General features: G+C 35.4%; 1 protein-coding gene across 10 annotated transcripts in view; it reads left to right on the forward strand.

Annotated features, from left to right (window-relative positions):
- DPYD (dihydropyrimidine dehydrogenase) overlaps positions 1-24,361 on the forward strand; it is an 841,255-nt gene that overhangs the window by 318,979 nt on the left and 497,915 nt on the right. For all 10 annotated transcript variants that reach the window (XR_001707891.3, XM_513583.8, XM_009425982.5 and 7 more), the window contains 2 exons: positions 7,706-7,813; positions 9,487-9,656. Coding sequence is in view for 9 of the 10 variants with exons in the window: in XM_513583.8 (XP_513583.3) it covers positions 7,706-7,813; positions 9,487-9,656 (278 nt within the window). In the remaining variant the exon portion in view is untranslated. The remainder of the gene's footprint in view (positions 1-7,705; positions 7,814-9,486; positions 9,657-24,361) is intronic.

Below are 24,361 nucleotides of genomic sequence, written 5' to 3' on the forward strand. Positions count from 1 at the left end.
AAATGCTTATATTAAAGTATAATTTCAATTATTACAATAACTTCTACTAATTATAAGCAAATTGCAATATTATAAAATAATAATGAAGAAAAAAGTACTTCTTATTTTTGTCCAAAGGGTTTGTTGTTCTCATTGTGTCATAATGTCCTATAGATAGAAGAAAAGATGCAACAGATCCTAATATAGACATGATCTGTTATAAAAGTACAATATACTCAAGGATATTTTATCCATCTCTGTAAAGAAAGCCATAATTTTGTTAAACAAAATAAAATCTATGTATTTTTTCCAAATGTATAAAGGAAGTAAAAAGTATGAGACCAAAAATGCATGGTGAACCCATATTCTCATTATGTTTATATTAAATCACTGGACGTTTATTACAGATAAAAAATCCTCTATAAGAATTTCAGCCACTCAAATTCAATTCATTTCATATGTGTACTTGTACTTCTTAATACATTCATTGCTTTGTTATAAAGAATATGTTCACATCCTTTCTCACCTGTAGATATTCTAAATTGAAGTCTGATAGTAAGTTCTAACATGAAGTTAGATGAAGTAATTACATTGGCACGATAGAATTTGTGTGTTTTCTACATGAAGTATAGAAGCCAATTGAAATACTATAACTTCATAAAAATTCTTTGGTTATTTTATTCTTTTCTAGTGCTTTTTAAAATTGTGCTGTTTTATACATTAAATACAAAGAGAAATTCAGCATGTATCAGATTTTCAAAATGATATAATAATACTCAGTAATCCACTTGGTTCTGGACTTATTGTTATGTGCTGGTGTACAAAAAAAATCTTGTGTAATGGGAAAAAATATTATTTAAATGGTGTCTCCATTCATAACATTTTTAAAAATATTCTTGTTATTCTCTAACCAATTGTGTGATACACACAATTAATGTGTGTGGTCACATTTAGAGAAAGTGTATAGACAGCAGTTATATGAAACGGATGTTTAATGGGGATTTCAAAAATCAATGAAATGAATATTATTGTGATGCATGGTGATCTAATTTCATATGTGTTATATTGAATCACTCCACTTTTTTCTGAATTCTGTCTGAACACTCAGTACTAAATGCATTTACAGCAGCACATCGGGAAGAAAATGGGGAGTTTTATTGAGAAAAGAACCACAATAGGCCATCATTGATCTATTCTCTTTCTCATCAATATATAGATCCTAGAATGATAACCCATATGGCACTATTGTCCCTTAGAAGTAAGACATAAATCCTTCGAGTGATCTTTAAGTGACAGATGAAACACTTTATAATCCATTGTGGAATTGCGACATGCTTAGTTAGACACTTGAAAGGAATATTTTACTTCCATATTGTAATCTCAACTGCTTGGGCTTGAATCAGGAATAGCTTATCTTCTCTAATACATATATAAACATATATATACATAGATGCATATATTTATGATTTTCTACCTACTTTTACACATCCTATATACAGCCACCCAAATGGCTTATGATTAATTTGCAATATCTTCTTTATTTGAAAGTGTTTATTATGAATCTCTTTATCATGTAAGCCTTTTTCCCCCATAGTTTTTATATTTTACTGAAGACAGTAGTAATGACTTACATTTTAATGTTATTTTAGATTTACCAGCATGCTTTATGTGCACTTTTATACCTAATTTTCCGAAGACCCTGTATAGTAAGCAGGGTTGTCTGCATTCTAAAATCAAGGAGTTTGAAAGCCACAGGATTAAGCAATTTTATTCAATTACAGTTAGAAAATGGAAATAATGAGATTAGAACCCAGTTCTTTAGACCCTAGGTCAATGCTGTCTGACACATGATTTTGTTCTTAATGCTCCAATTTGAATGACACTTTGAACAGGAGTGGGCTTTATCTCGCTGTTAATACTTTCCTTGTTTTGATGCACATGTAGCTGGAGTTCATTGTAGTCTATAGAATGAATTAAGTTAGAATAATACTCTTATGTGGCTACATCCTTTCATTTTAGCCAAAGGTGCTAAGTTTCGTGGACTGTGATACTACCTATCCAATACTGACCACTTAAATATGTAATAATATAAACTGTGTATATCATGGATTAGATGATCATTTAACTTATATCTACTCAAACGTATCATTTCATTAAGTCAGACAAAGGCTTTAAGGAAGCACATGAAAATTAAAGGAAACATTTATTTCACATCTGTGCAAAGAGCTTTATATACCTGTTTTTTGTGTTAATTCTCCCAACAGTCCTGTGATGAGGAAGCTGTTGCCCAGAAAGTATAATTTATTTGGCCAAGGTCATAATAGCTAGTAAGTGCTAGAACTAGAATTTTAATGCAGGAAGTCTGACTTCAGAGTTTTCAGTCCTATCCAGTATACTGTTTACAAATAATTATACAAATAGGTCAGTCGGCCTTAAGATATTTTATAAGATTTAATAAACAAAAATAAAGACAAAAGTTGTTACATGGATTTTTCTTTTACTAAGACAGAGGGGGAAGTTAGCCTGGTTTATTCCATAAATACATGTTTAATCTGTATATTTTAATACTGTCCCTAATGCAGCACCATTTCCCAAGCCAGCATTAGAAAATAAGGACTGAGTAACATAACATGTGAGATCTCACATACAAAAGTACTTTGGAAGGTGAAAAACTTACGGTATTTGCCATCAGCTACATTTTGCTGATCTCATCCAGAAAACTTGAGAGTAGTGACATAATCAGTGTTGTTTTATTTGTCTACCAAAGTCTTATTGAAAAAGCACCTGTGTGAAATAATAAGAATTGGTGTTCCTATAGAGTTCAGTATACTAGAGCATTGTCCATTTGTTTTTGTTTTTGTTTTTGTTTTTTTGAGACAGAGTCTCACTCTGTCACCCAGGCTGGAGTGCAGTGGTGCCATCTCAGCTCACTGCAACCTCTGCCTCCCAGGTGCAGCGATTCTTGTGCCTCAGCCTCTGGAATAGCTGGGATTACAGGCATGAGCCAGCACGCCCGGCTAATTTTTTTTTTTTTTTTTGTGGAGATGGGTTTTCGTCATGTTGGTCAGGCTGATCTCGAATTCCTGACCTCAAGTGATCCACCCACCTTGGCCTCACAAAGTGCTGGGATTACAGGCAGGAGCCACCGTGACTGGCCAGCATCACCCATTTCTGTGAGCCACAGCCTTTGGCCAGGGACCTGAGGTAGTTTCTCTGTGGTCTGTGCTATCTTCTTCACACCTGGGATTTGTGAGTCTATCTCCAAAGATGACTGTCTTTCTCATGATGGCTTAGCTGTCATTCAGATGAATCCTTTCAAGAACAGGAAGCATCACACAAATGCTTGCATCATTCAGTTAACACTAAACAAGTGGCTTGGTGAAGTAACACAAGCAAACATTATAGAATCTGAGTAATTCTTAAACATGCCCTACCATAGCTATGAAAGCAAAGCCTTAAAAGCTTTTTTTTTCTCTTTTATTACTTCCTAGATTTTAATATGTAACAGAACATCTAATATCTTGTTCATGTTAACTGAAGTTGTGCAAAACTTTATGTGAGCACAAGGAAAGAATTTACTGTATATACTGCTGTTATTTATTCTGTAGTTGTTCCAGAGGGAGGTGCTTTGGCAACAAAGCAAGGATACACATTTCAAAGAATATCAAATAGTGAAAAATAACCAGGATATACCCAAGAGGAATTCACTTAAGAAGGAAAACATTTCAGAAAGGGATTTTACTGGAGAAAATAATCACAAAACAAAAATGCCGACAAGAGAAGCAGCCAGTCCTTTCTCTGTCACTAGATTGGAACCTGGCTGCAGACACATCCTGTGAGGTATGCATATCTGCAGCCTTGTAGAGAAACTTAATACGTACATGTTGAATGATTACTTTAGATAGGACTGGTTATGTAGCTTCACATTATAACCTGGCCTAGTTATAACCTTAAACATGAAAAAGGCAGCCATTTTGAACTCATAACATAGACTCTACAACCAGTGTCCACGTTGGAAATTGGCGCTGCTGCTTACATGTTCTGTGATCCTTCAGCGAGTTACTTAATCCCTATATGCCTCCATTTCCTCATATTTAAAATGTGGATAATAACATCAGTTGTCTCATACAGTTATTTTGAGAATTAAAATGAGTTATATAATAATCACCTGGGGGCCAGGCATTTAGAGTAGTGTCTGTAGTCAATAAAAGTTAATTTAAATTTTCTGTAACATAAGCAGGTTCCTTCCTTCCTTCGTTCCTCCCTCCCTCCCTCCTTCCCTCCCTCCCTTCTTTTTCAGAGAACGTGAAAATCACCATTTAAAAATAATTCTTAAGGAGGTGTTCCTTTGTATAAATGCATGCTAAAACACCAAAAACTTCAATAACTATTCTAAAGAAACAAACTATCCGACCTCCTTGAAAGACAAAGACTATACATATCTACTACGCTGAACTGTTTTGTTTGTCAAATCTTTGTCAATTCATCTTTATTCATAAACTCTCTTTTTCACACTGAAAGGTGAATTAAAAAGTCATTTCAGTGTCATTTTGAAATCATCCTAGTATAGACACATACCTTATTTATTAATATGCCACCTACTCTCAGAGAAGTCTTCCTTTGATAGATGACTATTTGCAAGTTTCATTTTCTTTCATATTTCACTTAAGGTTGCCTCATTTTTCTTTCTTTGTGGAACTTGATTTACATATGCTAAGGTTTAATACTTTATTTTTATTTAAGCTTTTATTCTTTCCTTGCCATGCAATATGAAGTATGAAATAATTGATAAATTACAGAATAAACCTATCTTAATATTAATAGCTAATGTTTAATGAGTATTCACGATGTGCCAGCTCCCAATTATATATATGGTTTATCCATATGGATATATTTTTAATATTTTCATAATTTTGTAATATTTTTTAACATTTTTAAAAAATCTCACATCCATGAGAGAAGTAGAATTTTTATATCTGTTTTTAGAAATGAAGTAGTGGAAAATCAATTTCAGGGTTCTCCAGAAAAACATAATTAGTAGGATGGACAGATGGGTAGATAGAGATGACTTATTTTAGGGAATTGGGCTATTTAATTGTGGGAGCTGGTAAGTCCAACTCCTTAGCGCAGGACAGGAGACTGGAACTCCCAAGTAGGAGCTGATTGTGCAGACTTAAGACAGAATTTCTCCTTCCTCAGGGAAACCACAATTTTGTTCTTAAGGCCTTTTGATTAATTGATTGGATAGGGCCCACCCACATTATTGAGGCAATCTCCTTAAAGTCAAGTGGTTGTAGATATTAATCACATCAACAAAAGCCTTTCCCAGCAATACCTACCTTAGTGTTTGATTGACTAACGGGTGTTATAGCCTAGCCAAATTGACATCTAACCCTAACCTTCACAGGATTCACAGGAACTTATACAATACCACAGAACTGGTAAATGAGAGAGGAAGGACTCATACCAAAGTCTGTCTAGTGACAAAATCCCTGCTTCTGATCATCCCACAGCACTATGATTATCATAGACTATCAAAGTATCCACATGGAGACCTTCAGATGCACTGTCCCTGGCCAGAAGGGATGACCTGTCACCCAGGTAGAGGAGGAGGGCTCCGTGGACCTTGAGGCCCTATGTGTGACCTGGGGTGTGGCTAAATAAACTGGAAAGAAAAGCTAATTATATGTAGCATATGTATATGTTGGTTTGAATAGTCAAATGTAGACCTAACTTCAGTCTTCTTTTAACAGGTTTCAGAAGAAATCATTTTGTCATTAGAGAGCCTTCAAGAACATATTCAGCTATTTTTACCAACCCCATCCCTCCAACCCAGGTTTTCTAAAAGAATCACATAAACGGCCACCCATTTATATAATTGTTTCTGTTACTAATATACCTTTTTATGTCATAAAAGGGAGAAACAGTCTTATCCCCATTTCCTTTACAGAGAAGCTGAGGCAAAGGCAGGTGAGGTGGCTCCCCTAACTATGCTACTACATAATGGAAATCATTTTGAAAGCAAAAGTTCTTTTAAAATCATTTATGAGCAAATGCTATGGAAAAGGAGATTCAGGGGATGCTGGATGGGGAAGAAAAATGTTTGGTTTAATCTGAAGAGACAATGGTGGTTTATTGCTGATTACAGGCAACCCACAGAAACCTTCAGCTTTCAGATCAGATATGGCACCCACCTTATCTCATATGACAAAAGTCATCCTTCGGCTATGCTTATTACTCTGTATCTACCAGCAAATGGCCATTGCCCTTCATTTCATTGTAAAATAAACTCCTGCCTCTCTAGAATGACCCATTTGTAGAATGAGTCTTAGTAATAAAATAAAACTACATGTTTTCCCCTGCATTTATGGAATTGAGATGAATTATTTCTCTACTTGCCTTGGATGGGGTGACTGCTATAAGATTTTCTTCATTTACACTTTGGAAAAAATTTAGTCTGCCATTTATTTTCCTTTCAAAGTTTTGGTAAGAATTCACTAATTTATAGTTGATATATGTACAATGTAGAAAATTTGGAAAATAAGGAAATAATAAAAATTGGAATATCCTTAATACCACCACTCTAAATGATCTCTGTTTAGATTACATGGTTTATATTAATACATTTTTTTACAAAATTTGAATTATACTATATAGAGTTTTGAATCCTGCAGGTTCGTTTAAGACTGTATTTTGATTACAATCTTATACCATATTTCTCAAATATTCGTTCTGTTGTCTTTTTCTTTTATATGGTAAAACTAATTTCTTCATTTACCTGACATTCTGGTACTCTCTCGTCTTATTTTCCTCTTTCTGTATTAATCATTTTTGTGCATTAAACCTTTATTTGCATGTGTCAGTATTTTCTTAAGATAGATTTAAGACTATTTTCTAGATATTGAATACCAATGTATATTTCCACCGAAAGAGTATGACAAGTTCCATGTCTACCCTTGGTGTATAGTTTAATTTTCTTAAATATTTTTCTTTTTATAGAGAAGTTACAATTTTATTCTTTTAATTTGCAGTTTAATGACTTAATGGAATTAATATTTTTAGTGCTTATAGGTGATTTATATTTTTTCTTCTCCCAATTTTTATTATTCTTTATGTTTCCATTGAAAAGCTAATATGTTCCTTACTGATTTTGAGAATTTATACAGTAAAGACATTTAATTATTAAAACATCTTCTTGGTTAATAATTTTCATTTTAATTCATTTATATTTTTGAAATTTAGCAGTGGTTGAATTATTGTGGCAAAATACATTGTTTTTTCCTTTAATTTTTTTCTTTCATTAAAAAAGAAATGATTTTACTTATTCAGGAATTAGATAAATATGTACCCATTTTTAACTTTTTTTATATTTAGTACTTTAATGTAGCTGAAACTGACTAATTTATGGTATGAGGCAAGAATATAACCTGATTTTCCCTGTAATGTTATATATGTTTATGTGTGTATATACATATGTTTCCATATATTTATAGGTATACATTAATGTGTGATTTACGATGTGTACTTGGTTATATATTAAAGATATACATAATATACTCTGGGATCCGTTAGACTGTGTTATGTACATTTTATATTGATTTGCTTACAGATGTTTTCCTCTAAGAATGACATTATTTCAAAGATTAAAGTTTTCTTTTTTGTTTTAATATCTAATAGGAAAAGCCCCTCCTCCTGCTAATGATATTTTATAAATTTGATTACTTAGGTTTGCCAGAACCCAATAAAGATGCCATCTTCCAAGGCCTGACGCAGGACCAGGGGTTTTACACATCCAAAGACTTTTTGCCACTTGTAGCCAAAGGCAGTAAAGCAGGTATAACATATTGTCTTTTATGCTTAATAGTGAGTATGCTATTTTATTTATTATAAATTAATATCAAAATCAAGCTCAGCAGCACATTGTTCAGCTCTCACACCCAACCTTGCCTAAGACCCAAATGTAAAATTAAAAAAAAAAAAAGGCCGGGTATAACAGTTTGCCAGAATCATCTGTTTGTTCATTCTTCCAATAAAGTATCATCATAAGGAATTTTCACTGTAATATATATGTCTAAACTACATCATGAAAAATTGCTTCAAGGTAAGCAAGTCCTTAACAAACATTGGAAGATGTTTTTCAAAGAAATGGCATGAATCGTCACATATCTTACATTATTTGTATCTACACAGGCAGAAAGATTGACTGTCTTCTCTTAAACAGTAATCTTATGAAGTTAAAATAAAATACTTTGATAGACACCCTATCACTTTATATACCCCAAGAAGAACCACCTGAATGAAGGTTGTACCTTGCTTTGGCCTGACCAGAGTCATTGTCTTTGGGGAAAATTGTAATATTTTATCCAAAGTCAGATAATCTAAATCCTTCAAACGTATATTTTTAAAGAGGTCTGAGCCACAGCTATTCCTACATTAATTACATGTAGAAATGATACAAACTTTTATGCTTCTCCCAGGACTTAAAACAGTAAGAAACTTTCTATATTAAATTATTCTTCAGAAGTTTACAGCTAAAGATGCATACCCTCTCCACCTTCTCCCTCTCAGTAGAACTGGATGTTTGTATGTCTGAAACCCTTTCTGAGGAAGGTCATAGTGCACCTAGCTTGTATTTGAAAATTACAGAGTGTCCCAAATACAAAATCTTCCAAGCAAAATGATTACACTTATTGAAATTATAGGTTTATTCTATTCTTGGTACCATTTTAAAAATTATAGTAATTTATCTTATGAACAGTTTTATTTAATCTTATTATACACTGCTACCTAACACATAAGGAATACTTGCATTTTACTTTTTTTACAAGGATCTTCATATGGACAGCAAATCTTAATAGAGATGACCTTGAGAAATGGATGCTTAGAAAGTCATATTTCTTTTACTGCCCAATTTCACAAACAAAACCAGAGGAAAGCAGTGAAAGGGAGAAAGATTTATTTGTACTATTTCAAGAAAATAGTTCTCAGAAATTCTTCAGTTACATAAAGGACACTTATTCAGCACGTTAATATTCAAAGTTAACAAAATATATAACAGAGGTATGTGTTAGAAATTATATAAGGTAATATATAAAAAAGCATTATAATGAAATATTGCAAACCGTTAACACAGATCATAAGGATCACTTTTTTCTTCTAGCAAAAAGAAAATTATGCTGAGTTAAAGATAGATATCACAATTTTGATGAAGAGAGTTTTAATTGATTGATTCCAGTCTGTTATGACCTAAACTTCTCAAAATGTGTTGTAGGAATCCTAGAAGAAAAAAGAAACTAAAGATACTGACTATGAAATTACATATATGAGCATATTTTTAAAATGGGAATAAAACTGTCTTTCAAGGAAGCAGAATAATTTGATAGTGACACTTCATCCTGGAAAACTGCAAGATGCAATTTTACACTGCTTTGAGTACAAGTATCTTTTGAGCTGTCATGCAGAAATGGTTTCTCTACTTGAAAATGGGGTTTTCCTTTCATCATTCAGGAATGTGCGCCTGTCACTCTCCATTGCCATCGATACGGGGAGTCGTGATTGTACTTGGAGCTGGAGACACTGCCTTTGACTGTGCAACATCCGCTCTACGTTGTGGAGCTCGCCGTGTGTTCATCGTCTTCAGAAAAGGCTTTGTTAATATAAGAGCTGTCCCTGAGGAGGTAAAATGGAACCATCAGAAAATATGGAGTTGTACTCCAACAGATTTTAGGAGATGAAACTGTTAATGTTTAAATCGCTAGAATGTTGAAATTGTCAAATTCAAGTTTAAAAATTTCAGGGCTACACATAATTGTTTCTTTTCTAATTCAGACATTCCAAGTAAAAGAAAATTTGTAATACTGATTTGGGTAAAATGAGAAATTTAATCTTTGTCAATACTCAAGTGCTTCTTGTTAGTGTTAATATGCTTGAAATGTATTCTGTGTAACTAGTAACAATGTAAAGTGCTAAGTCTTCCATATCCTGGATAGTAGGTACTCTTCACAAAATGTATGCATATTAGAAGAATGTGGTAATAAGACACATACGGAATTTTCCATAAGCCAATTTACAAACTGCATTCTAAGATGTATACCTTGGTCATACTTTCAGTCAGTTCATTATTTGTAAGCAAATAGAAAGAAAAGGGTGTCATGTATATTTTTAAAGTGCTCTAATATAAGCACTACTCAAAATTAGTAGTTAGCACACTAAAAATAACATGTTTGGCTGTGCGCGGTGGCTCACGCCTGTAATCCCAGCACTTTGGGAGGCCGAGGCCGGCGGATCACAAGGTCAGGAGATCAAGACCATCCTGGCTAATAGGGTGAAACCCCGTCTCTACTAAAAATACAAAAAAATTAGCCGGGCGTGGTGGTGGGCGCCTGTAGTCCCAGCTACTCAGGAGGCTGAGGCAGGAGAATGGCGTGAACCCGGGAGGCAGAGCTTGCAGTGAGCCCAGATCTTGCCACTGCACTCCAGCCTGGGTGACAGAGAGAGACTCTGTCTCAAAAAAATAGTAATAATAACATGTTTAAAATCATTTCATTCTTACCAGTAACTGGTGAGTAGTCTTGGGTGAGGTATCAGCTATTTACATGTACTACACACTTCTCAAATTTTAATGCTATTAGAGAAATATAATACCTTATAAAGAATATTAGTTCTGAGAACAAGAACCAAATGTATTTATAGAAAGATAAATTACTCATTTTAATCAAATCAGTATTATGAACTTGACTTGCTTCGGAATGCCTGAATGTGTTTGGAGTCTCTATACTAGGCAAGAATTATAGCTGTAGTCAATAGGTAATTTGTCATATGTAGATTACCCACATTACAAATTAATCTTACCAAAATATCAGGGTCACCATTGGTTCATGGCTGAGTTTCAAATTCCACGTTTATTATCTGGACTTTTCTCCATCCAATCTACCCTTTTTAGACTTTTTAATAAAATCCAAGGTAGTTTTATGATCATAGGGTTTTTTTTTCCTGGAATGCAGGCTTAGGCAATAATTAGTGTAATCATGTTTTTTTTTTACACATAGAAAGAAACATTTTGATCTTTGTATTCCTGTGCATAGCACAGGACCTGGCACATAGTTTGTACTTGAGAAATAGGTTTTGAACTAAACATTTTAAATATTAAGTCTTATCCTTCTGATTCCAATGCTAGAAAAGTTTCATTACCAAAGGTGACTTCTTGAGGGTTGGAAGGGGAAGATGACACTGATTGGCAATATCAATTTACTTCACATTTTATATCATAGTCATCTTCCATTTCCAAGGGTCACTGGAAATGAATGGTGGTTATTTCTTCTGTCTTAGGTAGAACTAAGACACAAACAAACTGAGACCAGATAAGAAGAGGGTAGCGGTATGAATTTATTTATTCATTCATTCATTCATTTATTAAAACTACATTTATTGAGCATCTATTATGTACCAGGTATTGTTCTGGGCAACTTAGATACAACAGTCAGCAAACCAGTTAGAATTTCATGCCCTCATGGAATTTGTACCTAGTGACAGAAGATACCCAATAATTAAACAAATAAACTGTCACATAAATAATATATTGAAAAGTAATTAGAACTGTGGAGAAAAATTAATATAGGAGTATAATGAGTGTGTGAGAGATGAGGATAATGGTGGAAGAGAAGGCAGGGTTTGCCATTTTAAACAGGGTGGCCCTGGAAGACCTCTCCGATGAGATGATTTTTGAACAAAGAGATGAGGAAATTGAGGGAAAGTAGGCATCCAGGAGATAAACATTCCATGGCAAGCTTAATGCCTTCACCCTTTATTGTGGAAGTCTTCTGGATTTGTGGAATAGAAAAAACGCCAGTATCATCAGAATAGAGTAAGAGAGGACAGAATGTGGCCGACCGGATTATGTATTGTAGGCATTCATAAGACCTTTAGCTTTTACTCTCATTGAAAGAGAAAAATCACTGGGCTGCTTTGAACAGAGAAGTGCCAAGCTCTGATTTAAATTTTAAAATGGCTACTCTGCTGAGAATTGACTATAGTGGAGTGGCATCAGAAGCAGAGAGGCTAGTCAGGGGCTAAGTAAAAGAGTGAGCTATTGGTTAATGTGAGTAGATTACAAGAAGCACAGGATCAGAGTAGAGGCATAGCACCTTGGAAGGCCAGAGCTCAGCTGCCTGAAACTTGATTACCACAGTGTTGAGAAGCAACAGATCCTTGAGATAATAGGTAACCTGCCTGCAGTAGAGCTTAGTAGAACTCAAATGGGTCTGGTCTTAATTAAAACTAGAAGAACAAATGTTTGATTGTTTGAATTATTTTATTATTAGCTTACAATTAACCAAATTTTTATATGATATTAAAACTAATTGACCTTGAGCTTCATGAGAGAAAGGGCCATGATCATCTCTCTGGGTCACTTTTACCTTCCGCCTGTTTAGCACCTTGGGTGCTACCTATAAAAGATTCAACAAATAATTGTGGAATGAATATTTACTGGAGGGAATCAGCACCGAAGGCTTTCTAGCATTACACGGGCTAATACCTTCCAAGTTAGATAAATATTATAACAGTGGGCCTTTGAAGGTTCATCTCATAATTATAGGCAAAATTTCTTGGAGAGATGGAATAATAAGTAATATATGATTAGATTATGCAAAGTTTTCAGGATTGATTCGCTTACCAGGGGTAATACCATGTAAGGATTGGGAACTTTTGGCATTCATAGAAGTTTCAGTGTTAATCCTTTATGGCCATTGCTTGGTTTTGTATACATCAAAAGAGGAGCCAAAATATTGCAGTGCTAACACTGATGAAACTGGAAAGTCAGGAGAGTACAGGTCCAATATCATGTATCTACTTTAAGATACACGTTTTGAAAGGTTAGGTCTAGCACATAATTTTTAGCCAATATGAAGAATTTAATATTGGCCTTAATTTCTTGAGTAATTGTCTTCTTTCTCCTACACTGTCTCCCCTAGTAAAAACTTCAGCCACATTTGGTTTCTTTAGAGTCAGTGAAGATTGAGGGACAGGGACATTTAGAGATGTCGTCAAATATGTGTGTTATTTAATGGTCATGGACTCTTGGGTGTAATTTGGAAATAGCATGGTTTGTCAGTAAAATGCCTCACCATTAGGCATGTCAGCATGTATATGTCTGATGGTGCAGTCTAATTCTCATTCTCTGAGTGAGGGAAATACAGAACAATATGAAGTTTAATTATCCTTTAGTGACAAATATGAATTATGACAGAAGCCAGTTACATTTAACATGGTGTATTAGTCCATTTTCATACTGCTGTGAAGAACTGCCCGAAACTGGGTAATTTATAAAGGCAAGAGGTTTAATTGACTCACAGTTCAGCATGACTGGGGAGGCCTCAGGAAACTTATGATCATGGCGGAAAGCAAGGCACCTTCTTCACAAGGTGGCAGGAAGGAGAAGTGCTGAGCAAAAAGATAAGAGCCACTTATACAATCATCAGATCTGTGAGAACTCACTCACCATCATGAGAACAGCATGGGGGAACCACCCCCATGATTCTCCCTTGACAGGTGGGGATTATGGGGATTACAATTCAAAATGAGAATTGAGTGGGGGCACAAAGCTTAACCATACACATGGAATTGTTTGAGACCATGTATATTATGTGGTTAGTAACCAAGAACTATATGGTTAGACTCAGGAATGTTTTAATCCACAAAAGTAGGAGACATCATCCAATAGACTCTATAGTGACAAACACATCCCATTTCTCTAATGTAGAGGTTTTCAAATTTTAGGGTGCATTAAGTCACCTAGAGGGCTTGTTAAACACAGATTGCTGGGCCCTGTTCCTAGAGTTGCTGATTCAGTAAGTCTGGGGTGGGTCTCAGGATTTGCATTTTTAACAAGTTTCCTTGTGATGCTGAGGTTGCTGGTCCACTGCTCTGATGTATCATCAACATGCTTTCCAGCTGTCTAATTAGAGTCACAAACAGTGTGCTGTGTGGAGGTACTTTCCATCTTGGCTAAGAAAGCATTAATACTAAAGGATATAGGTTTGATGAAATGAAGATATGCAGGCATCATCAGCATATTGATGTAATTCTGATTCCAAGTGTCTTTCCAGCTCCCTTGTGGCCTCACACACATGCTAAATAGGATGCTACTGACAAACTAGTGCTTCTCAGCCATGGGTCCTTAGGGAAACCAGCCAATCATTCGGCACTATCCTCTAAGAAGATGAGGGAAAATATGTTAATAATTCCCTCCAGTACTTTCTGCAAGCTTAAATAGGTGAGATTAAATTTCACAGGATAACAGAATCCCCCAAAATGCTGGTATTAAAAGCTGTTGACAGATCAGATAAAACTGCAAGGATGCTTTAGGCATTTGGGAATCCCTAAAAGGAGGCATGAAGGTCAGAACTCAACAGACCTGCTAGAGTTGATAAATTTAAAGGATAAGGTTAGAGAAGGACTTTATATTTCTTATTAATTATTACCGAGAAGAGGATGGTTTCAAATTTACTTTTAATAGCACAATCCCACACACAAAGTATATTTCAAAGATCTGTTATTCACATATTCAGTTTTCCAATAGGAGCAAAACACGATTGATCTTTAATTCTGCTACATTTTTATGGGGCCTGCATGCTACCCCTGGGACGCCTTAGCTTCCCTTTGTTTGTTTGTCAAAATGGTAACTGATTTAACTTTGATATGTCAGTTTTTACATGTTTTAGCTATTGAGAGGGTTAACTGTTTTGATAATTAATGCTACTTTATTATTTTAATTAGAAAAATAACAATACCGGATTGCTCAGTCTGTTCATCAAATTTTTCTTCATCTGGTACTACAACTTTGAAATAGCACAACGTTTAAAAGAATGTGCCTTTTACCTGATTTTTTCCATCACCACACAGCATACCCCATAATAGATCATTTTTGTGGCATGACCTGTAGGCCTCTTCTCAGATATTTTTAATGTCAAAGGACCATGTTAAAGCTATGTCTATGGATAGTTTTGTCATCAATTTCTTATGGCTAAACATGCATTTTTTTTTTTTTTTTTTGGAGATGGAGTCTTGCTCTGTCACCCAGGCTGGAGTGCAGTGGTGCGATCTCGACTCACTGCAAGCTCTGCCTCCCGGGTTCACGCCATTCTCCTGCAGCAGCCTCCTGAGTAGCTGGGACTACAGGTGCCCACCACCATGCCCGTCTAATTTTTTGTATTTTTAAGTTCGAAACGGGGTTTCACCGTGTTAGCCAGGATGGTCTCCATCTCCTGACCTCGTGATCCGCCCTCCTCGGCCTCCCAAAGTGCGGGGATTACCGGTGTGAGCCACCGTGCGTGGCCTAAACATGTATTTTCTACAGATAACTGATGTTTTCTAGTTTTAATTTAATTACAACAAATATGAACCTGGGACTATTTTTAGAAAATAGCCCCCATAAGCTGACAAATTTAATTTTATTTACTAAAAGTGATGCTTGCAGCAGTTCTTCAACGTTTGGCACCTGCACGTCATTTGAGTTGGTGTTCTTCATGGAAGGTAATCAGAGACATGTTGACATGATTTGCTCTCTGAAGGTAGCTGAAAACGAACACTCACACAAAATCTTCTCTAGGCACAAAAAGCTAATTAACAGTAGTTAGGGGCTCCCCTGGTACTAAGATATTAAAGTACACCTTTAAGACTTTATGATGACAGGGGGATGACACATTCCAAGGATCTGTATGTATTTATCTTTTGGAAAGTTGTGAAACTTCAGTGTAGTATGAAAAGGTAGAATGGAATAGTCAAAAAGGAATTACAGTTGGAGCACTTGGTTCTTGATTTACATTCTAGTCTGAGTATGCCCATCTATAAAATTAGTGTTGTAATTATATGCTTCTTAAAGTTTTTTCCATTCCTCATTTTATATTTTTAACATTCAGAGAAATATATATGAATGATGTGGAATCTGGACAGGAAGGCTCTATTTCTTCACAGAGTGACAGCTCTATACTGAAAATTTTAGAAATGTGTATAAATATTACACTTAAAACAAATTGCAATTAATGTATCCCCAGCCAATTGGTGAGGTAAAATCTACCATATTCAAGACATGAGTATAAAGAAACTGACAGGTGAAATTGTCAGAATTCTACAGTACATGTGATAATTCAGATGGTGAGTGGAAAAAAAAGAAGACTGCAAATAGGCCAGGAGCCAACAAAAGCTTGTGCCCATTTAAGATTACATATTTTAAAAGCATAACTATTTTCAAAATTCTGAAGGAGGTTGTTGCATTATGTTGACCAGGAATATCTGAGGAGCTGAAAATTATATGCTTTTAAAAAATCTTTACTAATCTTCTATATATATATATTTTTTTCACAGCATATATATATATATATATATGTATTTTCACAGATACGCCCACAGATTCATTAAAAGTGAATGTTTTTTACCTGGTGTGTCACTGTCAGGCCTTATTTAATAACAACAAGTTGTTATTACTCTATTAATTTTTTTTTCATTTTAGTAGTTTGTAATGAAAATTGTATATAAGACTACTTTATTCCTGCACCATCTCTATCGTTTCTATCTTATGTTTGTCCTGTTCCTTTCCCACTTGGTGAGATTTGGCTTTCCATTCAAGGATCTTTTGTGGGTTTTTTTCACTTCCAGCCTAATAACCACCTTGCTGGGGCAATGCCCAAACGAATAGTTGTCCTATTAGCCCAGTCTTTTTCTGCTGCACCCGTTCAATGTAAATGACATAATTCTTCCTGTAACCTTGGACCACTTTGCCAACTTGCTGAACTTTTTAGTGTCCTCACACAACCTGAACTTCATCATCCTTTCAGATGGGCATGGATCAAACATTGTACTTCTATCTCAGCTCTTTGGAAAGAGGGGAAGACATAATTTTTCTGTGAACATGGGAAGGTGCATTGAAATACCTTTTATGGTTCTTTCTTGCTGTCAGAAGTCACAAAGGAGTTGAACTTCCCTTTGGCCACTGCCTAGCAATAATTGAAAGTGGGAAGAGATCTGTATGCTCTACTTCATTCATTTTTAGGTGAACATTAGAAGCCCCTCTTCATTTAAAAATATTCACCTCCGCTTTTCAATATCTTTTCTTGTCCTATAAAATGAAAATATTAAAAAGTAATTTGTATAATCTATTAAACACACATTAGTCAATGTATATGCTATTTGAAAGACATAAATGAAAAATACACATGAATTAACATAAAAACAAAGAATTGTCATTGTTTTAAAAGTGATTTTTTAAAAAATTTTAAAATTTTTTTCTAAAATTCTAAATTCTAAAATTCCATTCTACCTTTTCATACTATACTGAATTTTCACAACTTTCAAAAAGATAAACATATACAGATTCTTGGAATGTGTCATCCCCCTGTCATCATAAAGTCTTAGAGGTGTACTTAATATCTTAGTACCAGGGGAGCCCCTAACTACTACACGTGAACTCATCCTTCAAGGTCTGCTCCAAATGTCATTTTCTCTTGAAGGCTTCCTTAGTTCCCTACCAATTTAATTTCTCTTTTCTGTGGGCTTTTTGTGCTTCCTGCTGTTAATAGAATTTATCACATAGGGTACTTATTACTTTATACTTATTCCATAAATTGAATTACAAGCTTCTTTATTGGATTGATGAATTCAACTTGGTATCTGACTCAACATATAGTGCAGCCCTTGATTCAAGGTGGCAGACCAGTGAGGCATGTTGAATTAGCCAATATATTAAAGGCATTGAAAACTTCATAGGAAGACTTTAAGTTAATATGAAATTTTCAAAATATATAATTTTACATATATACATATAACTCAAAATTATTTCTGATAGCTTTTAAATAAGTACACATTTTATTTTATTTCTTTATTATTATTATTATTATACTTTAAGTTTTAGGGTACATGTGCACAACGTGCAGGTTTGTTACATATGTATACATGTGCCATGTTGGTGTGCTGCACCCATTAACTTGTCATTTAGCATTAGGTATATGACCTAATGCTATCCCTCCCCCCTCCCCCCACCCCACAACAGTCCCTGGTGTGTGATGTTCCCCTTCCTGTGTCCATGTGTTCTCATTGTTCAATTCCCACCTATGAATGAGAACATGCAGTGTTTGGCTTTTTGTCATTGCGGTAGTTTGCTGAGAATGATGGTTTCCAGCTTCATCCATGTCCCTACAAAGGACATGAACTCATCATTTTTTATGGCTGCATAGTATTCCATGGTGTATATGTGCCACAAAAATTAATTCAAGATGGATTAAAGACTTACACATTAGACCTAAAACCATAAAAACCCTGGAAGAAGACCTAGGCAATACCATTCAGGACATAGGCATGGGCAAGGACTTCATGTCTAAAACACTAAAAACAATGGCAACAAAAGCCAAAATTGACAAATGGGATCTAATTAAACTAAAGAGCTTCTGCACAGCAAAAGAAACCACCATCAGAGTGAACAGGCAACCTACAGAATGGGAGAAAATTTTTGCAACCTACGCATCTGACAAAGGGCTAATATCCAGAATCTACAATGAACTCAAACAAATTTACAAGAAAAAAACAAACAACCCCGTCAAAAAGTGGGCAAAGGATATGAACAGACACTTCTCAAAAGAAGACATTTATGCGGCCAAAAAACACATGAAAAAATGCTCATTATCACTGGCCATCAGAGAAATGCAAATCAAAACCACAATGAGATACCATCTCACACCAGTTAGAATGGCGATCATTAAAAGTCAGGAAACAACAGGTGCTAGAGAGGATGTGGAGAAATAGGAACACTTTTACACTGTTGGTGGGACTGTAAACTAGTTCAACAATTGTGGAAAGTCAGTGTGGTGATTCCTCAGGGATCTAGAACTAGAAATACCATTTGACCCAGCCATCCTATTACTGGGTATATACCCAAAGGATTATAAATCATGCTGCTATGAAGACACATGCACATGTATGTTTATTGCGGCACTATTCACAATAGCAAAGACTTGGAACCAACCCAAATGTCCAACAATGATAGACTGGAATAAGTACACATTTTATTTTAAACTGTTAAAAAAAAATATTGCGTCACATTTTTATGTCAATCTAACATTAAAAGTATTCTGAAAAAAGTAAATTATCCCTAGTTTTCAGTCTCTTAAAAGATACCTGAGAACTAAAAAAAAAAAAAGGAAATACGAGCAAGCAATATATAAAAAAGCAAAAAATAATAAAAATTACTAGAATCCGAGAGTATTAGCAGGTGGCAGAAAACAGATGATCCTAATTTGTAAAGAATTTGTACATGGAGGCATTTTAAGATTAAAGGAGGAACTACAAAGGCACCAAGTTACACAGAACGTAGTTTTGTGAGATACTCCAACAGCTGCCAGGGAGGCTTGAATCCATCAAAACCTAAGATGAAGAAAATAGGTGTTAGGTTTAAGAAAATGTCATCATATGTAACTAACCTGCACATTGTGCACATGTACCCTAAATCTTAAAGTATAATAATAATAATAATAATAATAATAATAAAAGAAAATGTCATCAATAGTAAATGAATAGTGTTTAAAAATACTCTTTCTGGTCGGGCGCAGTGGTTCACGCCTGTAATCCCAGCACTTTGGGAAGCCGGGGCGGGTGGATCACGAGGTCAGGAGCTCGAGACCATCCTGGCTAACACAGTGAAACCCCGTCTCTACTAAAAATACAAAAAAATTAGCGGGGTGTGGTGGTGGGCGCCTGTAGTCCCAGCTACTCGGGAGGCTGAGACAGGAGAATGGCGTGAACCCGGGAGGCAGAGCTCGCAGTGAGTGGAGATCACGCCCCTGCACTCCAGCCTGGGCGACAGAGTCAGACTGCATCTCAAAAAACAAACAACAACAACAAAAAATCAACCCTTTACTTGTTAAAAGAGATGTATTTAATGATAGTTGTGTCAAGCCATTTTAAGCCTCTAAATTATTCCTTACATTGCATATCTGGGTTTTGCAGCACAATAGTGACACAATAAAATTAGTAAGGACTCAGTTAAGGGACGACTATATTTATCCAATGTGTAGTACAACTCTCATTTGGATAAATGTTTCTTTATGTTCAAGATTCTTCAACTTTAAAAAACTTAAAATAAAAACATTCTATATGTGAATGAAGCCTGTAATACCATACCAGGTACTAAAAGAAGGAATGTCAATTTGTGGTCTCAGCAAACTTTTTTTGCCTAATTAAAAGAATAATTGCAGAATTTGCTTGTACAGGCCAGAGATTAATTAACATATAAAAATTGTTCTGCATTTCACCACTCAAAATAAAATAAGTCAAAAATTACTAAATATTAAAAAACTGTTTAGTAAATTAAAGAATATGAGATCAAGTGTGAATGGGCCGAGTTTGATGCCTCTTCCTTTACCCTCCTTCATGTCCTTGGTAACCAAGATAACTAGAAGATTGGATTGTGAAATCAAACTCATATGGATTAAATATCACTCTGTATCAAACTTTATTATTAACTTCAAGGATACAATTAAAAACAAACTCAGGTAAACAAGAAGTGCAGGACCACTGCCCACAGATTTCCTTAGGTTCTATCTTGCTGCATTAGGATTTGCTCTAAACCAGATTAACATGTGGTCTCTAAGTCATGTAAGTAGCTCCATCACTTAGGTCAAAGAAAGTTGTTTCACTTATGAGACATCTAATTTATACTCAGATAGTTATGTAACTTGCATTACTCTTTATAGTGATCTATGCCCCCTAAATTCACGTTTCCAGGTTTGTTTACTATAGCAATCCTAAACTAACAGATATGCCATGCCAAAAGCATTCCATTGGTAAGGACTCTTCCACTTATAAATGACAATAGTTTGTTTCCCAGTAGGATGTTTACATATTACATAGAGCTTTAACCAAGCTGCTTTCCTTCTTTTCTTCTTGAGATAAACTCCTTTACCCTTCCACACCCACTTCTTCAAAGAGAGAGAATGGATTCCATACAAGAACTTCCTAGTAACTAATTCCTTTCCAGTGATTAATTCCTACTTTTCTTTCAAGATTAGCTTATATAGCACCTTTTCCATGCTGTCCTTTCTTTTTTTTTTTTTTTTTTTTTTTTTTTTGAGACAGGATCTTGCTGTGTCACCAAGGCCGGAATGCAGTGGCGTGATCACAGCTCATTGCAATCTGAAACATCTGGGCTCTACAGATCCTCCCACCTCAGCCTTCCAAGTAGCTGGGACTACAGGCAGATGCCACCATACCTGGCAAATTTTTTAAAAAAAATTTGGTAGAGATGAGGTTTCTCTATTTTACCCAGGCTAGTCTTCAACTCATAGCCTTAAACAGTTCTCCCACCTCAACCTTCCAAAGCATTGAGATTATAGGCCTGAGCTACCATGCCCAGCAATGCTGCCCTTCCTTGATCTGCACTACTGCTAGGTGAAATGCCCATTTATGTGCCATTCAAGTACACTGCCTTTACACATGACAAAGATTCCTAAGTTGGCCAATTTTTTTTTTTTTTTTTTTTTGAGACTGAGTCTCGCTCTGTCGCCCAGGCTGGAGTGCAGTGGTGCGATCTCAGCTCACTGCAACCTCCACTTCCCGGGTTCATGCCATTCTCCTGCCTCAGCATCCTGAGTAGCTGGGACTACAGGCGCCCGCCACCACCCCAGCTAATTTTTGTTGTTGTTGTTGTTGTTGTTGCATTTTTAATAGAGACAGGGTTTCACCGTGTTAGCCAGGATGGTCTGGATCTCCAGACCTCGTGATCCGCCTGCCTTGGCCTCCCAAAGGCCAAATTTTAATCAGGCTCCTAAACCTTCTCCAAGGCCCACCTGTGTACTTCCCCATAAAGTGCGGTTTTAGCAAGAACCCTCCATTATCAATATCTGATGACACTTTTTATCCCCCAAATGAGAATTAAACTCCAAATACAGAATGCAGAGGTAGGAAGTAATAGCCAAGGAGTAGGTTGCGGGTTAGTAGATAAAATATTACTGAAAGGAAACATCAAGGTAAGGCTTAATCCTGTTGGCTAAATCAATCTAACAGGATTCTTGCAGAAGACAGGCGAGGGTAAGACATCACCTGGGTCATAGTGGAGGATGAGGTACCTGATGAGATATTGAAGATGATTAGATATCAAGGGTGAGGGATTTTGCTAAACTGACTTAGCAGGGTTATTGCTAAATCTGGATTTTACAAAAAAGCACACAAGTGGGCTTAGGAAAAGGTTCAGAAACCTGACTAAAGTTGGGTCAAGCAAATAATGTTTGTCATACATTATTACCTACAAATGCTGATTTTCTGCTTCTATGAGATTTTTAAGGCAGAGTTTATTTTAACTGTAGCTCACAGCACTATTTTTGTACATAATATTTAACAAATGTTTGGTTAGATTTATGCATGGAGGGTGCTCTTACCACATGGCTCTGAATGTTTCTGGTACATCCAATAATTTAACAGTGATGAAATGAGATAATATTTTCTAGGTTTATCACTGGCCAAAGTGGACTTCTAAACAATTTTGCTTCTAAATAATATTTTTAGGTTTTTGTGTTCATATAGAATGGATAAATGGTCAATTAGTATTAGAGGGTAACCTTTATAAAGAATGTTGTTTCTTCATATTGCTTCTCAAACTTTGGCTTATTAGAAGTTATTCCAGAATTTAATATATGCTGGTTTTGAGCTCTGCTCATTACACTTTATAACCTATTCTTGCTTTGCCTATGTGCAATCTAAAAGTGAGTTGACATCATGCTTTTAATTATAGAAAATTAAGTTGTTTCATAATTTCTAGAGTATGATGCCTGTAATATTAATCAGACCAAATCATCGCATTACATAAAGTTAATCATTAAAATGATGATCATTATTGCAAGTTTATAGCATGCTATTTTTATTTCATTCAGCATCAGCCACATATCTTTCCTGAATATGGAGGTGAAAATCAAAGCTGAGAATTTTTTTTAACTTTCCCACTACTGTGTAAAAAGAAAGTGACAACCTGATTTGTCAAATGTAAAAAATGGACCCTTATAGCTGCTTACTACTTTATTGGTGGAGACTAGGAAAAGAGAGGTTGGCATGTTTGCTTGATAAACCAGTTGTCCCTCATAAAGACATGCTCCATCAAACAAATAAATATATATGAGTGCCATGAGGAGAAGCATTCATATCCAGATTCAGAGTTACTGATTATTAATGATTATTGACAAACATTAGTTGTTAAAAGGCACTAACACTGACATCTGTGAATTACTTGTCACAGAAGGCTGGTTAATTTGAACAGTAATGCTGCATGTGGTTAGACCACAGGTCAATTTGGTCCATGTTTTCTGATAGCAGCATAACTTGACAACTGATGAGGAACACCATTTGCTTTTTTATTTCAACCTCGCAACATAGGATGATCTGGGCAGGTAGCATGTCTTCTGCTGTGTCCTGTTACTTACATTGGGATGGATGTTTAATAGCCATTCACTCAGTATACTACTAGTTGGTTGTACTTTCCTTAATTTGAATGTCCTTCAGATTTTCATAATAATTTGTCCTTCATTCTACTAAACAAAACTGTATTCAAGGTCTACTGTGTGCCAATCATTTTGATAGACACAGGTAGGGCTGTGACCAGTCTTGATGCCCTGTCCTTCCATGTGACATTCACTTGATGCCTCTTCGTTGGCTTATTGACTGGCATATATTCTGATTTGCTGGGTGTCTATCTTAATGTTCATGGGCTTATACTTATCAATTGTTGACTATTTTAATATCACTCTTGGACATAAAGGATAGAATGTTAAATAAGGTATTCTTCCTCTAAAGAGTGTTGAGAACGAGTTTACTATCGAACAAACTTACTTAAATTCTGTTAGTTTTTAAATTTTATATCTTAAGATAATATGTTCTGTGTATCTAATATCCACTTCGTGAAGTAGTACTTTTTTTGTCCTAAATTTACTCTTTATCTGGATTCAAGGTGTCTCTATTAACTCGTTTACAATATTGGGTTCATAAGTCCATCATGTGGTTCCTATATTTCATGATTTTATAGTACCTGTAAATGAGCTTAGACTGGGAAGCTTGAGTCTCCTCTTCCCACAAAGGGACCTATGTCTAGCCAAGCCCTTCACCTTTCACTTTAGCTTTTCCTTTTCCACTTTGCTTTGTTTGAGGTTCAGCAACTAGAATCATACAGTCTCATTATTTCAAATATACTACAGTTGTTATTCTTGGACATAATGAAGACCACATAAGATTTCGTTTCAGCCAGATCCTAATTTCAGATAAGTTTTTTCATCCCTTAGTGTATTTTTGGCTTCTCTGAGCCTCAGTTTCTCCTCTGTAGGAAGAAAATAATGCTTGTCCACAGATTTTTTTTTTT

This window comes from Pan troglodytes, chromosome 1 (genome assembly GCF_028858775.2).
Source record: "Pan troglodytes isolate AG18354 chromosome 1, NHGRI_mPanTro3-v2.0_pri, whole genome shotgun sequence".
In the NCBI taxonomy this organism is placed as follows: domain Eukaryota; kingdom Metazoa; phylum Chordata; class Mammalia; order Primates; family Hominidae; genus Pan; species Pan troglodytes.